This window comes from Ciconia boyciana, chromosome 8, assembly GCF_034638445.1.
Source record: "Ciconia boyciana chromosome 8, ASM3463844v1, whole genome shotgun sequence".
Classification (NCBI taxonomy): Eukaryota; Metazoa; Chordata; class Aves; order Ciconiiformes; family Ciconiidae; genus Ciconia; species Ciconia boyciana.
The window spans coordinates 35,609,642-35,625,464 of NC_132941.1; the positions used below are offsets into that span (position 1 = coordinate 35,609,642).

General features: G+C 42.9%; 1 protein-coding gene across 5 annotated transcripts in view; it reads right to left on the bottom strand.

Annotated features, from left to right (window-relative positions):
• WAPL (WAPL cohesin release factor) overlaps positions 1–5,243 on the bottom strand; it is a 74,570-nt gene extending 69,327 nt beyond the window's left edge. Inside the window, exons 1-2 of one of the 5 annotated variants that reach the window (XM_072869315.1) lie at positions 5,136–5,243; positions 138–661 (exon numbers count right to left, since the gene is read on the bottom strand). In XM_072869315.1, coding sequence (XP_072725416.1) covers positions 138–639 — 502 coding nt within the window. In that variant the 5' untranslated portion in view covers positions 640–661; positions 5,136–5,243. Of the gene's footprint in view, positions 1–137; positions 662–2,253; positions 3,112–3,204; positions 3,563–4,047; positions 4,355–5,135 lie in introns of those variants that run through there. The other 4 variants (XM_072869317.1, XM_072869316.1, XM_072869314.1 and 1 more) reach the window with 4 other exon arrangements.
• Between the last annotated feature and the right edge of the window lie 10,580 nt (positions 5,244–15,823).

The window sequence follows — 15,823 nt, forward strand, 5'->3', positions numbered from 1 at the left end:
AATTTCTTACAATTAAGAATTGATTGCCCCACAGTTTTATTAGAACATTTAACCAACCCCTGAAAAAACAAAGTCTAAATGTAGATTAGTAAAAATCAGAGGAGAACAGAACCATCTGGACAGTTGAGTAAACGTACCTGCAATTCCAAGTTTAGCACTGCTGCCTTTGCATTCTCCATCTTCCATGTTTTTGCTTGTGCTCTTTTCTTTTAAGAGAGGAACAGTATTGTCAAAAGAGATGCACTTGCTGGGTGCAACGTTTTCTCCACTGTCTGGCTGACTAATTCTGCTGTTAGCTTCAAGTAGAGGACTGAAGTCCTCAGACTGAGCAGCTTCACCAGGTTCCAGCTGAGAGGAGCTTTTAGCCTGTGACACATTCTTTGAAGACACAGGAAGAGATTCTTCATCACTGTCAAATCCAAATGGATCCTCTGTTACCTCATCTTCAACTTTGGGTTTTTTAGGAACTTCAGAAATATCTGGTTTGACACTGGGCCTCTTCTGTCCTAATTTGGCCATGAAGGTGGTTTCTCCCCATTTTGTACTAAGGGTGGTCCGTTTGTTGGAAAATACTTCGTCAAACTTGGAACTGCCGTTTCCCCCTTTCCGGCTGTAGGTCTTTCCAAATCGGGATGTCATTTTGGCTCCTGTTTCATATTCTCTGTTGGAAAAGAAAGAAGAAACATAAATTCACCAACTTTTTAGTGCAAATGATTGTACTTCCATCCTTTATTGGGCCTACGAGCACCAGGCATGTACATTTCACACGAGCAACAGATACATCATCTGCTTCTTTCTATAGACTAACTCATTTACATGTGAATGTCATTATGTCAAAAGTTTCTGCAATAAGTAACGCATCTACCAACTTAACTCGAAATTCAGTTACTTGCACATTTATAAAACAATGGCACAATGGATCCTTAAGAAAAATCTGCTATGAATACATTATTTTTGGTATTGCTTTGCTCTAATTTTATATTTTCAAGTATAGATGCCACTACTTTCATGAAACACCAGCAGAAAACTAAACAATATTTTCACCACATCTGAACACACAGCTCTCTGCTAGAGTCCAATAACACAGTATGGCTTTAAAAAGACTCTTTGTAGTTAAATAAAAAAACCTGTTAGAATATTTCAAGTTGCTATAGATATTTTAAATACTAATTAGTCACAAATAACAATGACAACTTCACCCCATGTTCTTCTCGCACACTCAGACTTACTTAGCGAGCATATTATTCTGTAATACGATGTGGTTTATGCTGTCTGCACAGCCATGGTCAAGACTGGTATACAGCAATCCCCCATGAGTAAACCCGATTGATCAAGGGACAGGAACAAAGAGACACTTCTCAATCCATTTCTAAGAACATGGAGGACACCTTATGCAGACCAGCATAAATCGTGACTGTTTACTGGCTGTTACAACAGTAGCCCGATTCACAGTTTGCTCTCTCAGAAGAATAAAGTTTAAATATGAACAGATTAAACAGGAACACATTTAAACAGTTCCCTGCGTGTGTTCTGTTCCTACTTTTGTTTAACTCAAGAAGGAAGACAGACCACTTTGTTTCTTTTTCCCAAAACAAATACTTCAACTACTGGACAAATGACAACATAAAAACAAAACGATCATATCTGTTTTGTAAACCAGCATATTTCTCTCTCTTTCTTTTCTTTTTGGCCCAAACATGAATAGGAAATTGGAATTCTTTATAGTCAGCCTGAATCTAATCAAGTCCATCTTTCTCTCTGAAATTACTCTCCATACTGGAGAAAAGTCCGTTAAAAAAGAGGGGCATTTATTTAAGCTACAGAATCAAAGATGTTCAACTTTTAAAGTGTGTCAACTGCCTTCGTATATAGTAAAGTATATGACAAATAGCACTTAAAATCGTTGTTAATAAACTTATCACATGATCTATTTGTTCGAGACAACTGTTTTTATTATTATTCCCCTGAATATGTGGTATACTGTCTTTCTTCCATATTCTAGTTTTCATCTCAACACTCACAGTTTCTCAACCTGAAGTGCTAGACTAGCTTCTGCCAGTCTTGCCAGACTGGTTTCCAGAAATGTCATTCTATCACTTTGTTCTAGCAAGACTGTCTCACTAATAACAGTCTCCCTTTATCAGACCAGGCCAACCTTCACTTACCATATGAACTGAGCAATTCATCAGATCATCTATGTCTGACCAAATTTTAAGTGAATTAACAGTATCAAATTTGAATTTAGAAGTTTACCAGACAGATGGTGCTGCAATGCAGAAGAGATACAGGAACAATCACTTTGGGAAACACTCTTCTCCCCAGCAGTTTAGCAGATGGATGGCAAAGGCATGTGCTTATCTACTGACCAGAATTCTGCTGTGAAACAGCATTCTGCAGACTGCTTCTGGTTGCTCCTAGTAGATGCTACTCTTCAACCCCATCTCCGCCCTCTTTTTCCCCCACGGTGTCATCAGCCTACTCTGTGCTGCTCCAGACACATCATTGCCAATTTTTTTTTCGCTCCCCTGTAAGTAGCTCTAATTTTCTATTTTCCATCCAAGAGTGAAACTAAAAATTCCCCACATACTTTAGAAAACAAACAGCAGAACAAATCCAACTTACTAGTTTTATTTTGCTGATGCTTGAAAATACTTATAACAGTAACCAAAATATTTTATACCAAAAAGGCCAGTTTTTAGAGCTATAGAAACTGAAGTGAAATATTTATTAACATCTCAGTTTCTATGCAACTCTTACAGAAAAAAAAAAAAAAAATCACTTCACTCACCACCAGCACATTTTCCTCCCCTAAACCCTGACTCAAATAAGTATTTCCAACACTACATCTGCAGCGTCTGAAAAAATAACAGCAGATTTAAATTATGAGTTGTGCCTTGCAGTTTTAAAGAGAAGATTCCCGTAGTCAAGAGGACTTCATTTTCAGAAAGTAGAGCTCCTCAATCTACATTTTCCTATTTATAAGTTTAAAAAGTAAGATCATCTCATAAGGAGTTCTGAATCAAAATATCAAACCTCAAATAAATATTTGATATGATGTAAACAGGTTAAAAGATGAGTATCAGGAAAATATAAATACACTATGCCATAAACTCATATCTTAGACTGAGATTAAAGATAAGGAAATACATATGTACCTCCTCACACGAGAACATCAACAGAATGGGATTTTTACTTTTTACTTACAATTCTCCCTTGCTTTTCACTCAGTGTGAAATAAAAAACTTGGTCATTTTCACTCTGTTTCCACTCCCTGCCTCTCTCTCCTGCATTGCAACGCGATATTTGGAGCAGTGCAAGAAATGTAAATACAAGCAAAACACTGAAACATAATTCTCCCGTATTTCCCAGAGCTAACTCGGCAGACCAGCTAGACATAAAAAACCCAGTAATTCCCCAGAAAGCCCATCAGCCATCCCTACTCATTGCTCCTCTCTACACCGTTCCTCTTACATAATCAAAGAAAAGAAAAATAGGTTAAATGCACGGAGGCAGAAGAAGCTGATGAAATCCCACGGTGACAGTTTCTTTTTTCCTCCCTCCCCCTGCGGCGGGGGGGGGAGGGGGGTGCTAGCGGAACCGGGTCACCCCACCGTGCACGCCCGGCGATTTCTGATGTCATTTCCCTTCCTCCCCGGCCCCCTCCCCCCGCCCCGCAGGAAAACCAACCCCCATTACACAAGTCCACGGGCCGCGGGACAGCCCGCGCCTCCCGCGACCCGGGCCGAACGGCAGAGCCCGCCGGCCTCGCAAGCCGCACACCCCGCCCCCCCCCGCCCCCAGCCCGCACTTCACCCCCGAGCAAAGTCCTGCGACTCCCGCCCCGAAAACTTCCCGGCGGGCCGGGGGCGGCCGCGGCTGTCCTCCGCGCCCCGCCAGGCGGCCGCCGCCGCCGCCCCGGAAGCAGGACAGCGCTGGGGGCAGCGGCCGGCGGCTCCTGCCCGCCGGGGTGCCGGGGCCTTCTCCGCGGCCCGCACAGGCCTCGGGCGCCGGGCGGCCGCTCCCGGCCGCCTCCTTGCCGGCACCTACCTCGGCGTCGGTCGTGGCGGCAAGGGCAGGGGGGTGGCGGGTCCCGGGCGCGGGCCCGGCGCGTTCCGGGCGGCGCCGCGGATGTGGCTCTCGCCGCGGTTTCTGGCCGCCGATCTGCCGCCTGCGAAAGGCGCTCGCCGACGGGACGCCTCCGCCCCTTCCCCGGCAGCGGCGGCACCCTCCCGGGGTGGTGCGGGCGTTAGGGCCCCCGGCGCCGCCTCCTCCGGCGCCGCTTCCTCCGCGCCGGGATTATCGCCGCTCTCGGGACGGGGCCCGGGACCATCTCTCCGCCATTTGCCCCGCTCCTTCCGTCACTGCGCGTCCCACGCCCGGCCACCGCCCGCAGCCAATCGCACCCCGCCTTACTCAACCGACGGCGCCGCCGCCGCGCATGCGCCCGCCCCGCTGACGCCGGCCCGCCCCGCGCGGAGCCTGCTGGGAGCTGTAGTTCGCAGCCCGGCGCGGGCTGGGCCGGGCGGGGGGCGAGCGGGGGACGCGGGGCGCCGCAAGGCCCCGGCGCGGCCCGAGGCAGCAGGCGCCCGGCCCGCGCTGCGTTGGGCCCGCGGGAGCTCAGCCTCTCAGGGGCGCCCTGAGGCGGCCGGGACGGCGCGGCGCGGCCTGGCGGGACCCCGCCGCCTCCCCGCGGAGGTCTCCGCTCGGGCCCGCGCCCCCGGGGGGGACGCGCCGCTGCTGGGGTTCTGAAGGCGGGGGCAGCGGGGCCAGCCGCAGGCGGCCCGGCCCGGCCCCAGTGGCGCCCGGCCCCGGCGCCCGACCAGGCCGCGCCTCGAGGAGAGGGTCCCCGCGCGGGGCCCAGGGTCTCCCGGGGCAGCCCCGGCCCCGCGCTGCGGGGCGGCCCGGCGGGGCTGCGGCCCGGCCCGGCGGCAGGAAGGAGCCGGGGCGGCCAGAGCTAAGGTCAAAATCCCCCGAGCGAAGGTCAAAACCCCCCTTAGGAGTTTGGGAACGCGGCGGGCACTGAACTAGCCCTACGTCGACTCCATTAAAAGTTTGTTATGCCAAGCAGCAGTGGGCAGCCTCGCCCAGGGGAAACGAGCCCCTTCCACGCACTGCAGCACTTCGTTTGTACTCACAGTGGTTGCACAGTCCCCGGCCTTTACATCTGCTCCAGGGAGGAAACATGCTCTGCAGATAAGTCCCATGAAATGAACATAGTGCAGACTGTGAAACAGTGGCTTTCACGTGCTCCTACTTCCACAAGCACTAGCTTATACAAAGCAGTTACATCCACCCACATACATGTATTTATGCACACCTTTGAGACTTTAATTAATGATACACTCTGTGTAGGGTGAAAAAATACTCCATGGAGATTGTGTCATACAGCAAACATGCAGAGGCATCAAACAACCATCTAATCCACTATTTTACATTCTGTAAGCAGTATTTCATAAAATGCTTGTGGAATAGAAAACTAAGGATGCACTACTAGAAAAGCAGTGCATTAAAAAAGAACATCATACTTGCAGATGTAGTTTGGTAATTTTTAAGAGGAGTGAGGAGCTCAGAAAAGAAAAAAAAGCAAAAGCAAAACAAAAACACCTCTGCCACCTTGGAACCTAAAATGGTTTCACAACACATGTGATCATACTAGTCATCTGTTGTTGGAGGAAAGGTTTTAAAGTACAGGTTCCAAATGCAAAATGAATAAAAAAAGAATTAAAAAGATGCTGATATCACTGCACAGAAGATGTTAGAGTTGTCTCGTTACTTCTAGTTAAGAAACATTACTTTTTTCTTAATTTTAGCTTTACCCAATGCAAAATTACTGGCTTTCAATAAAGAGATGCAAGACTATGGTTTTGTTTAGTGATCCTGTAAGTAAATCGATTTTTGGCCATTACCTGGTACCTATTGATATGTTGGTAGCTTTTAGGTATTACTTCTGAAGAACAAACACACTCAATGTGCTCTCTAAAGCCAGTATACAACTGGGGCTAGAGAAAGTGAAGATAAAATAGACTGGGCCTTGTGATGAGTTGTACAAGCTTGATCTGAGATACAGTTGAGGTCTGTGTTGTGTTTCAAAGAAGGCTTACAAGTTTATCTATATCTGACTCAGTTGTTGAAGAGCTACTGAAAACAGGTTACAAATTTTAAAATACATAACCTGAATACAAAAAGTCAGAAGATTTTTTTTTCCTGCGAGTATTCTTTTATCAGAGCTACTAATTAGTTTGTTTAAACATCAGAGTAAAATGGATAGCTAAACCAGTTTGAGTTTTGCATACTATAGTGCAAGTCTAAAAGTCTTATTTTCCGACTAACTGATATGTTAGACAAAGAGGAAAAAACAGTACTGTGAGAGCTCAAAACACTTTGAGGCTCTGTGGAGTTCTTTACAACATAAAAAAAAGTTTGTCCTGAGCACCAGAAAAGGTGAAGAATATGGCCAGAGTAAGGAAGTGACACCAAGGAACTATTTGGAAATAGTTTCTATTTGGAGATAAAGTTAAGAGTTGAAGTTAAATTAAATACGTTTCGAACTTAAAGCCTGGGCTAGGTAAGTCAAACAGTAATTCAGAGAATTTTGCAGTATGGTGATAGTAATTGGATGTCTTTTGAAAGCTCTCACACACCCTTGACCCCCTGGGCTAGCTTCGTATTTCCAACAGTATTTTCAGTCTTTGTAGAATCCCCATACAGAGAAATCTAAACCACTGCAGATTCATAGTCATGATGGAATTTCACATGACTAACAGAGGATAAATTAAACTAATGTATGTACTGCCTATCCTATCTTGGGTATCAGCAGAAGCCTATAAGTCTAATAAAACCTTTTTCTTAGATGATGATGGAAAACAAACATTGTTATGTTCAAGAACAACAGAGATGGGCCAATCTTTCTGCACCTAACTTACTTTAGATAGTTTTGAAAATTTTACACCTTGTAACTTAATAACCTTGGCAATTAACATGTTAAACTTTGCTATTTCCATTTTCATCTCGCTTACCTCAAATATGCAAGTACCAAGACAGAGCAAATAAAAGCCAAATCCCATCTATGTTTGGCAGTAGGCAAGTTTTAATTCTCAAAGAGGGTGGAATTCAATAGGCATCTCATGCTTTTTGTGGAATTCTATTATTGATAGTTGCCACCTCCCTTCACAAAAAACCGAAACAAAACCCTTCACAAAAAAGCAGCACAGAAAACACTCCAGTTTGGCATTTGCCTCCATGAGAACAGCAGTGGGAGGTAAGCAGCCATCTTACAAGTTTAGCTTTTCCGTCTTAAAAACTTTTCTGGGAAAGCCAAAGTGAGTCCTACAGCTTCCTATTGCATTCCATTACTCCCCCTGCAAGAGAAACTAGCGTCTTTGCTATTCATAATAAAGTCAGAAAGCACTGAAAAACACAGCTCAAATACATCAAAACTGGAGATGAGAGAGAAAAGTAGACCACTAGAAGGAACATATAAGGACAGAACAGTTATGTGGATACATCTCATCTTAATACACTCTAGAACCCTCCCAGTTCTCTTTTTGAGGTTCTGCACTGAGATCTCTGTGGGGGGAATAACACAGACTTTTCAAAATGAGCTGTAGCTTAGTATGGAGCCCTTGACATAACTCAGTCTTGAGGCAGCCATTAAAACATTTTAAACTGTTTCAGTTTCTTCCAAAAGAAAACAGAGGCAATGCAGTAAGAAAATGGAAGGTTTCCCACGCAGCAGATACTCTGGGGGGGAGATGAAGAGAGCCATATCCTTCCAGAAGCTGTCAGGAAGGTTTCTCAGTGCTGCCTCATGGACAAAAACTAGCATTTGACAGTAATATTAGCTTAAAGTGAGGCTACAAACAGACTTTTAAAGGACCATAGCACTAGGTATCCTTTATATCAAGTGCATGAATTAACAGCACAATACATCCTTGCTCCACTCCTTTTCCCACAAAAGGAGAATAAGCTCAATAACCCATTTCCCCGCTTCCCTGTGAAGCACTGCCCAAGAAGCAAACAGTAACTCACAGGAAGGCTCTCCCCCTTACTCCTCATGCCCAGACCACTCCCCTCAGAACCATGAAAGCCAATGGCCCCTCACTCCACTCAGCATCTTCTCCTTTGCCTCTTCCCTGTCCTTCTATGTCCCAGCCTAGTCACTATTTGCCTCCCAAGTTCTCTCCAGCTTCCTGTAGTACTTCCTTCCTTGCCTCTTGTCCAGGTGGGAAGGGATGAGGGAGAAGAGGATGTCCTGCTGATCTTGCTGCACTCACAGCTGCTGCAGTGCTTTCATGTCCCAATTAGTGCCACTTAAAATGCTAAACATTTCAATGTGTTTTGCTTTTTCTTTGCAAAATGTCAGTCTCCTCCTGTTCCTGTCCTTCAAGTGTCATGCGGCATGGATGGGTGAGAGCACTCAGGGCTTTGCCATTTTGCTTCACGGGGGCCAGAATTTCCCCCTTGCTATTTGCATATCAAAGATGAAGGGAGGGTAAAGAGACACATTAAGTAACTAATTACCATGCTTTAGTCAACCTCTCTGAAACAGCTCTGAAAATAGTCATTTATACATTAGTATCGCTCCTAATGCGTGCTGGAGGAAGTTCAGCAACACCACCAGCGGCAGCATGGGAGTGGGCGAGGACAGCCGGGGAGCACTGAGAGCTGCAGCAGCTGGATCAGAGCAGACCATAAAGCAGAACGTATAGGGGTGGGGAGGCAGGGAAGATCTGCAACCCAGTGGACAAGGAAGTGTGATTTCTGTCAAGAATATGGCTTTTCTTAGTGAGGTATTTCCGATGGATAGCATACTGCTTATTTCTGACACTGAACCCTGAGAAGAAAGACTGAAAGGCATTCAAATAGGGGATCTTTTTACAGTTTTGGATCATATTTTTCAGTATTTACATCATAGTGCAGCTGTGTCCTCATATGAGGTGGTCAAACCAAGGCATTAAGTGTAGTAACTGAAAGGTTAAAACAAGCATACTGGACAGAACAAAGGAACACTTAGAGGAGCGCAGCAAAGGGCCAGTTCTCTGTGATAAAAAAAGTGTTCCCTGGATCGTAGCACTAATGAATCAGACCTGGGCAGCTAGCAGAAAAAGTTGCGCTACTCCACCTTCTCTCTGGCCCACACACCCCTGTGTTGCAATCGTGCAAGAGGCAGCATCGTCTCTGCAATGTAAAAGCCTCTGGAAAGACTAGTTTTACTCGATGAACCAACAGTAGTCATTCACCTACGGCTAAATTCTCAGTGGTTGTTCTGTGCAGTTTTTTTCCCTAGGTGATCAGCCTGTAAGTCTACTGGAAAAACCTGTGGTGAAATACCAGTGGGAAAAGCCCAGAGTAGCTTTCACCTTGTTATAACTGTCAAGGTCAGAACTTTATTCTGCCATGCAATTTATCTCAGCAAGCTCTGCTGAGAAAGTAACCACCTGTGCTGTTTCCCATGAAGATTTTACAACATGCCAAGGTGTTTCAGGAAAAAAACCCCTCACTTGCAGTGAGGATGCAGCCTAACTTTAAAGGCAGCAAGGAAAGTCTAGGTTCTTTGGTCAGGTAAAGTTTTTCTATTCTTTTGGTATGGAATAAAAGGGGGCTGACTCTCTCAAATGCCTGAGATCTGCTGCAGCCTTATAGGAGGACCAGATTCAATACCAACCTTATCTTCTCCCTGAAGTTTCTTTTTTAATTCTTCTTTTAAGAACTTATTGTTTCACATTATTATTAAATTTATATCTGTCTTCATGGCAGCAGCCCTCAAGGAAAGCTACCAAACTGCACCAACATAGTGCTTGTTGGGGAAAGAAAAACATGGGAATGCAGCAAGCAATTGGTGCTTTAAATTGTTCTTATAAGAGAGTTCATTGGCGGGATTGTCATTGTCTTATTCTATTCCTGTTCCAGCAATAGGGTAGCAGCCATTTCTGTTGCTTATTTTGCTAATTTGCTTCCTTCACCAGTTAAAAAGGGCATGTACATGACCAACATTTACACATTATGTTCCTTTGTCCTCATAGTTTTGATTATTAGGTTTGTGTGTGGCTCTTCTATTCAGACGCTATAATCACTCAGTTCCCTTTTGAGTTTTTGTTTACAGGACTTTTGTTTTCACCTTTGTATTTCCCAAGTACTTGTTTCTACTTTTTAGAAAGAGTAGAACTTGGCCAGTAACTAAGCACTTCTACAGCAGTTACAAAACATTAAACTACAGTAATATCAGGTCAAACAACTAAGCTGCTGCACTGAGACCAATATGTGTGGCCTTCAAGGGCTGTGTGCAATGATACAAAGAACAACAACATAAACTACAACTGGAAAAGAAAATCCACAGAGAATTAAAACTTGTGGGACTAAGGTGGACTGGATGGACGTGTCCCTGAACGTCATGGCAGAATTAATGTACTATCTAGCAAATTACTAATAAAATGAAAATTAAAAAATAATTAAATGACTATTTCCTCATGAGAAGGTAGGAGGCAACAACATATCAGTTAGTGACTTCATTAGTTTCCTGCCAGAATACAGCCTGGAACAAATTACTTTCACCTTTATTCAAATAACAATGCAGCACCACGAAGACAGCTGCAATGTCTTCTGCCTGTTGCACAAGACCCTGGTACATCCAGGGCCAGTTCTGCAATCCTGTCCACATTTAACAAGGTTCACTGCGTACAGTGCAACCATGTTCAGTGAAATGGTCAAAGATCATCCTACAGCATGCAATAGAGAGCCCGTTAATGAGTGGTGGCAGAGTACTTCAGAAATGTATTTAAAGAAGATAACAAAAGGCTAAAAACAACCTGTGTATTGACTGGTTCTTTAGACATATCAAACAAATGACTCATTACTGGATCTAGCCACATGTAAGGGCAACAGAACAGGCAGTGCATTTACTGTCCGAAAGCGCATTATTATCCTAATACATTGGCCTGCAGCAGCCTCCTTATGCCATGGTTTTCTACTGGATGTACAATCTTGAATTTCTGAGATAAAAGTTTACTGTGTAGCACAGTCATTTCTTGGTAAACATTTGAAAGAGATTGGAGGAATGTATTGATGCAAGAGCTTAGGCTCAAACTAAGATGGCTTCAGCTAACTCAAAATGTCTCTCTGGTGGTTTTCATAAAGAATAAGCCTTTTACCATATCTGGGGAAACCAAAACCTAACTCCCCTTTTATCTTTTGATGTATGATATCAAGTGGCTTGAACATTATGTAGTAACCACAGGTGTCTACTTGGTGCTTTTTTGTGCCTTTCAGATAGCAAATACCTGAGCATACCTGAAAGCGCATTTCAATCAAAATACCTTTGCTAATCACCTGTCTAGCAAACACATAGCAGACAAGAACTACAGTTCATTAAAATAGAAAAAAATAATTCCATGCTGTACTTCAGCTCAGTCCTAAGCAGTCTTGTTCAGCACAGTGCTGTGTCTTCTAATGCAAGGTATAGGAAGCAAGATCCAGATCTTCAGAGAAGCATCCATATAATAAAGTACAAGTGCATAAAACGAGTGACACATGATTATATAGATTCTTTGTATTCTTTAGAAGTAATTTACATTTAAGACTGGAGGAAAACCACATCTGACATCAGTAAGACCGTACTGCTTATTTTCAGAGGTAGGTACCTACAGACACCAAAAGTGGAGCTTCCACTAGTTTTCCTCCCTAAATGCTTTCTCAGTCTTGCAGAGAGCTGCTCTGTGGCTGACAGGTCCTTCCTGTCCCATTCAGTTCTCAGACTCTCTGTAATTTTCAGCACAGGTGCCAAAAAAAATTAAGATTTGGGTCTTTTGGCTTGATTTTCCATCCCTCCCCCTCATCCCCCCCCAATGGAGGATTGGGCAAGGGCTGAGTAATCATATAGGCACTGCTAACTGGCTTCACGTTTGCATCGAATAATCACTTTGTTCATTATCAGCTTGGACCAGATTCAGGGATACTGCAGAGAAAAAAAATTCAGAATTCTTTCTCAATCCATTGAATTATCCACCAACAGTTATCAGTAGCTGAGACAGGAAAAAACATATTTGAAAGGGCATTGATTGCAGTTCTTCATTTTTATTGGACGTACGTCGACATGTACAAATACGGAATGTTTCTCAATGAAATAAAGGTTCGATGAAGCAGAAAAGATGTTTTAAAGTAATAATAGCTCTCTGCTGGACTCCAGTGACACCTACTGGTAAATAAAGAAGTTACCAAACATTTCTTGAAAATGTAGAAGCATTAATTTATGCACCTGCCCTTAGGATCACTAATACATTATTTTTTTGGCAGCTCAGGCTAAGAACAATGTTACAATTTGGTGTTATAATTAATGAAACATTTTGTGTTTCTTTTTCAAAATAGGATTTTGACTCCATCTGATTATTAACTACTTGGAACTGCATTTTTATCAGTCTAAAGATATTGTCAACTCATACATTTTGCTATTGGCAGCAGTACATTAAAATAGTCCAGTGGATTTTTGGCTTACTAGAGTACACTGGGACATGTCTCCAACGATTTCCTTAGTAATTTCATTAATATAACTATAGTAAAAAAGTAAATTTAATACATCTTCATTTGCTTTCAATTGCATGCATTTTAGCATGGATTCCAAAAGTCAAAATATCATCAGTAGCACAACCAGCTGAGATAATGGTTTTGCTTCTGACAAATCCCTGCTGTTTGTAGTGCGGAACTGGTTTGTCACTGCTGTATTAGTCTTGTAGATCATAAGATATTTCTGAACATAACTTCAGCCAGCATTTGTGAAAGAATAAATACAAATAAACTCCCTAAGACACAGATGGGAGTCTTCCCCGCCACCCCCTTAAGTGTTTTGTGCCTTCTTTTTCTGTTAGGCAATACAAAACTCAAATTTCTTATCCTTTTACTGTGAGATTTTATAATGATGAGGTCTAGAGAGCTCCCCCTGGAAGGCTTTATTTCAGTGGCAAAACAGAAGGAATAGCCTGTCTCCAGGACCATGATTCAAATAAGGTACTTCCAGTGGCCTTTTAGCAAAAACTGGAACAAGCAGCTCTTTCAATGGTGGAAATACTTATAGTTGTCACATTTCTACATGCCTTTCTGATCAGATAATGCAGCCAAGGGTAACCAATTTCCTTTTTAGATACTTGAGGTATTTTGTTTAGGAAAAGAGAATATTCCTGTGCATCTTTCAAGTTATCCACTACAACTCTTCAAAAAACCAAACATGATGCAAGGCTTTACACACAGAAAATGGATGTAATATGCATGATGTACATTCAGAGACACAGCAGCTGCCAGCTGGAACATGCAGAATCAGTGCAATAAGCAAAAGCAGTACTACTGCCCTGTGCAGCAGACTAATCTCTCTATCTACCATTAGGCTCCACTATGTAAGCTAGTTCAGTGTGCAGGCATGAATATTTCTGTTTAAGACAATTTGTGATTGAGGGTTTTCTTCTGAGGTTCACAGGGAAATAACATATGCAAGGTTTTTAAACCACAGTCTTGCCAAATAATCAGCAATAAACATCACTGTTAGAGGTCTAGCTATTCACATTTCATTAGGAAACTCTGCCCTTACTACCTCTGTCAGGCTTAGAGTTGTCTCAGTTTCAGCTCTAATGTTGAGGCACTTTCAGATATGGCTGAACAAAGCCACATGCTCCAAATAAATTTTTCAACTCTTTGTCCTGCAAGTCCGTCCTTCAAGGAACTGAAGCTTCCTGTCCAAAAGCCTATTTTGGTAAAGTCTGCCAGTCTTCAGTGCAAACTCTCCCAAGACAACAAAAATGGTGTATGGACTGGTGAGGAAGCATGGCAATGAGCACCCACCACCACCCAGCAACACAAATCAGCACAGCCCACAAAGTATCGGCCCAGGCATCTCAGATCAAAGAATGCACGGATCTTTTGAGTACCAAAGTTTAAGTTGAAAAATTGCTCCTGACAGAGCAGATCAGCCAGATTTGCACAGGCAGGAACATTTTTCTAGGTTACTGGAGACCAGATAAAGACAGGTGTAAGGCAACTTAGTTCTATAGTAGAATACTTGCCAATTAAGTACTGATCCCAGTACTGAATAATAAAAACTTCTAAGCTAGACTGTACTGAATAATAAAAACTTCTAAGCTAGACTATAAAGAGAATAATTTCTAAAGGAAATGCAGAGACATTTTTATAAGTCAGGCTATAAATCTGTTAAGTGATAGTTAAACATTGATTTTACAATCACGTCCATAATATTGGCTTTACAAACCTATGTACATAATTAGAATGAAAAGATATTTGAGAAATTGCAGTATGTTGTAGCTTGAAGATCTGGTGAAAGAATGTAGTTCTTTGTTCTTAAACTTACATGCATGATGGATGCATCAGACTTCAGCAGAGCAGAACTATGCATGAGCCCATGGAAATCAGATGCTCAGATGTTACTCCCTGGTACTCTGCATTCAGGCCCTGGGTAACTGTAACTTCTCTGAAGTGCACAGTGTCAGACAGACTGATAGGAAGTTGTCATGGTGACACGCAAATGCATACAGAAAGAGATGCATATAGAAAGAACCAACCCATTAAAAAAAAAATCAAAGAGACTTTGTATTCATACCTTGAATAAACAGAGCTTCACATAATAGAATATAATTATTATACCAGGATTAAAGCTTCTTGTAAATTAGATGTTAATTTCTCCACATGTGGAGCAAAAATATTTAATTGAAATTGAGGATAATCCACCCAGTCCTTTGTCAAAGATAAGTGGGAAGCTTTTCTTGGCAAATGAGGGAAGCCCAAGTCACCTGTTTCTAAGTTTCCATTTAAACCCAATAGTTTAAATTTCTCATTATTTCAAAAAAGACAAGCCAAAAGCTATCTTTCATGTGAACAGATGCTGCGCTGTCTTCCTGAAGCTGCAGGCTTAGAGGCAGATTTGTCATGCAGCTGCAGAATGAAGTCAACAAGCCCGCTCTGTTCCAGGGCTGCTATTCAGAACCTTTTGGGCAGCAATGAAAGAAGATCACATCAATTTCATGCTGGTTTTGCTGCTCTACAAAGATAGGAGCAGCAGCAGACACAGACATGAATCATGCCTAGATTGCAGGGGGGGAAGATGTGTAAAACTTGTTAGGAAAACAAGGTATGGAAGACCCAGTCAGTACAACTTTTGCAAACGCATCTTTTACTTTGTGGTACTTTTGGTGTCATGGCACTGCTTCTGTAACAGCCTCTACTCTGGCTGAGTTTCAGACATTGAGGTCCATGTGCAATTAAGTACCACACGAGTATGGCCCCTGTATCCTTACTGGAGCATAGATTTTACAGACATCAGCCTCTGTCCCTGTCAGCAGCACTTCACCTATGGCCTACATATAGGTTCTCAGTGTTGTGCTCTGCATCTGACATTACTCCCAATTAAACAGTTGAACTACAATCCAATATACTTCTTTTACAATATGGATTTAGTTGTAATAACAAGAGAAATTCCAACTGCAGATACAGAAAAACCTTTTCAGACAGGCAGGGGAACAAGTTGGCCAGAGAGGCTGTGCAGTTCCCATTCTTGAAGGTTTTCAAGACCTAACGGGATAAAGCCCTGAGCAATCTGGTCTGACCTTAGAGCTGGCCCTGCTTTGAGTAGGAGGTTGGATAAGAGACCTCCTGAGGTCCCTTCTTACCAGGACTATTTTATGATTCTATGGTAAAATACATATCCAAGTAAGTGCCAAGTGATCCATATGCTTTTTGAAAATGGCATCATATACATACACACACTAATGCCTATACATTAAAATATATTAAATTCATCTCTCTATAATATTAGCTGCTTAAATTAGAGCTC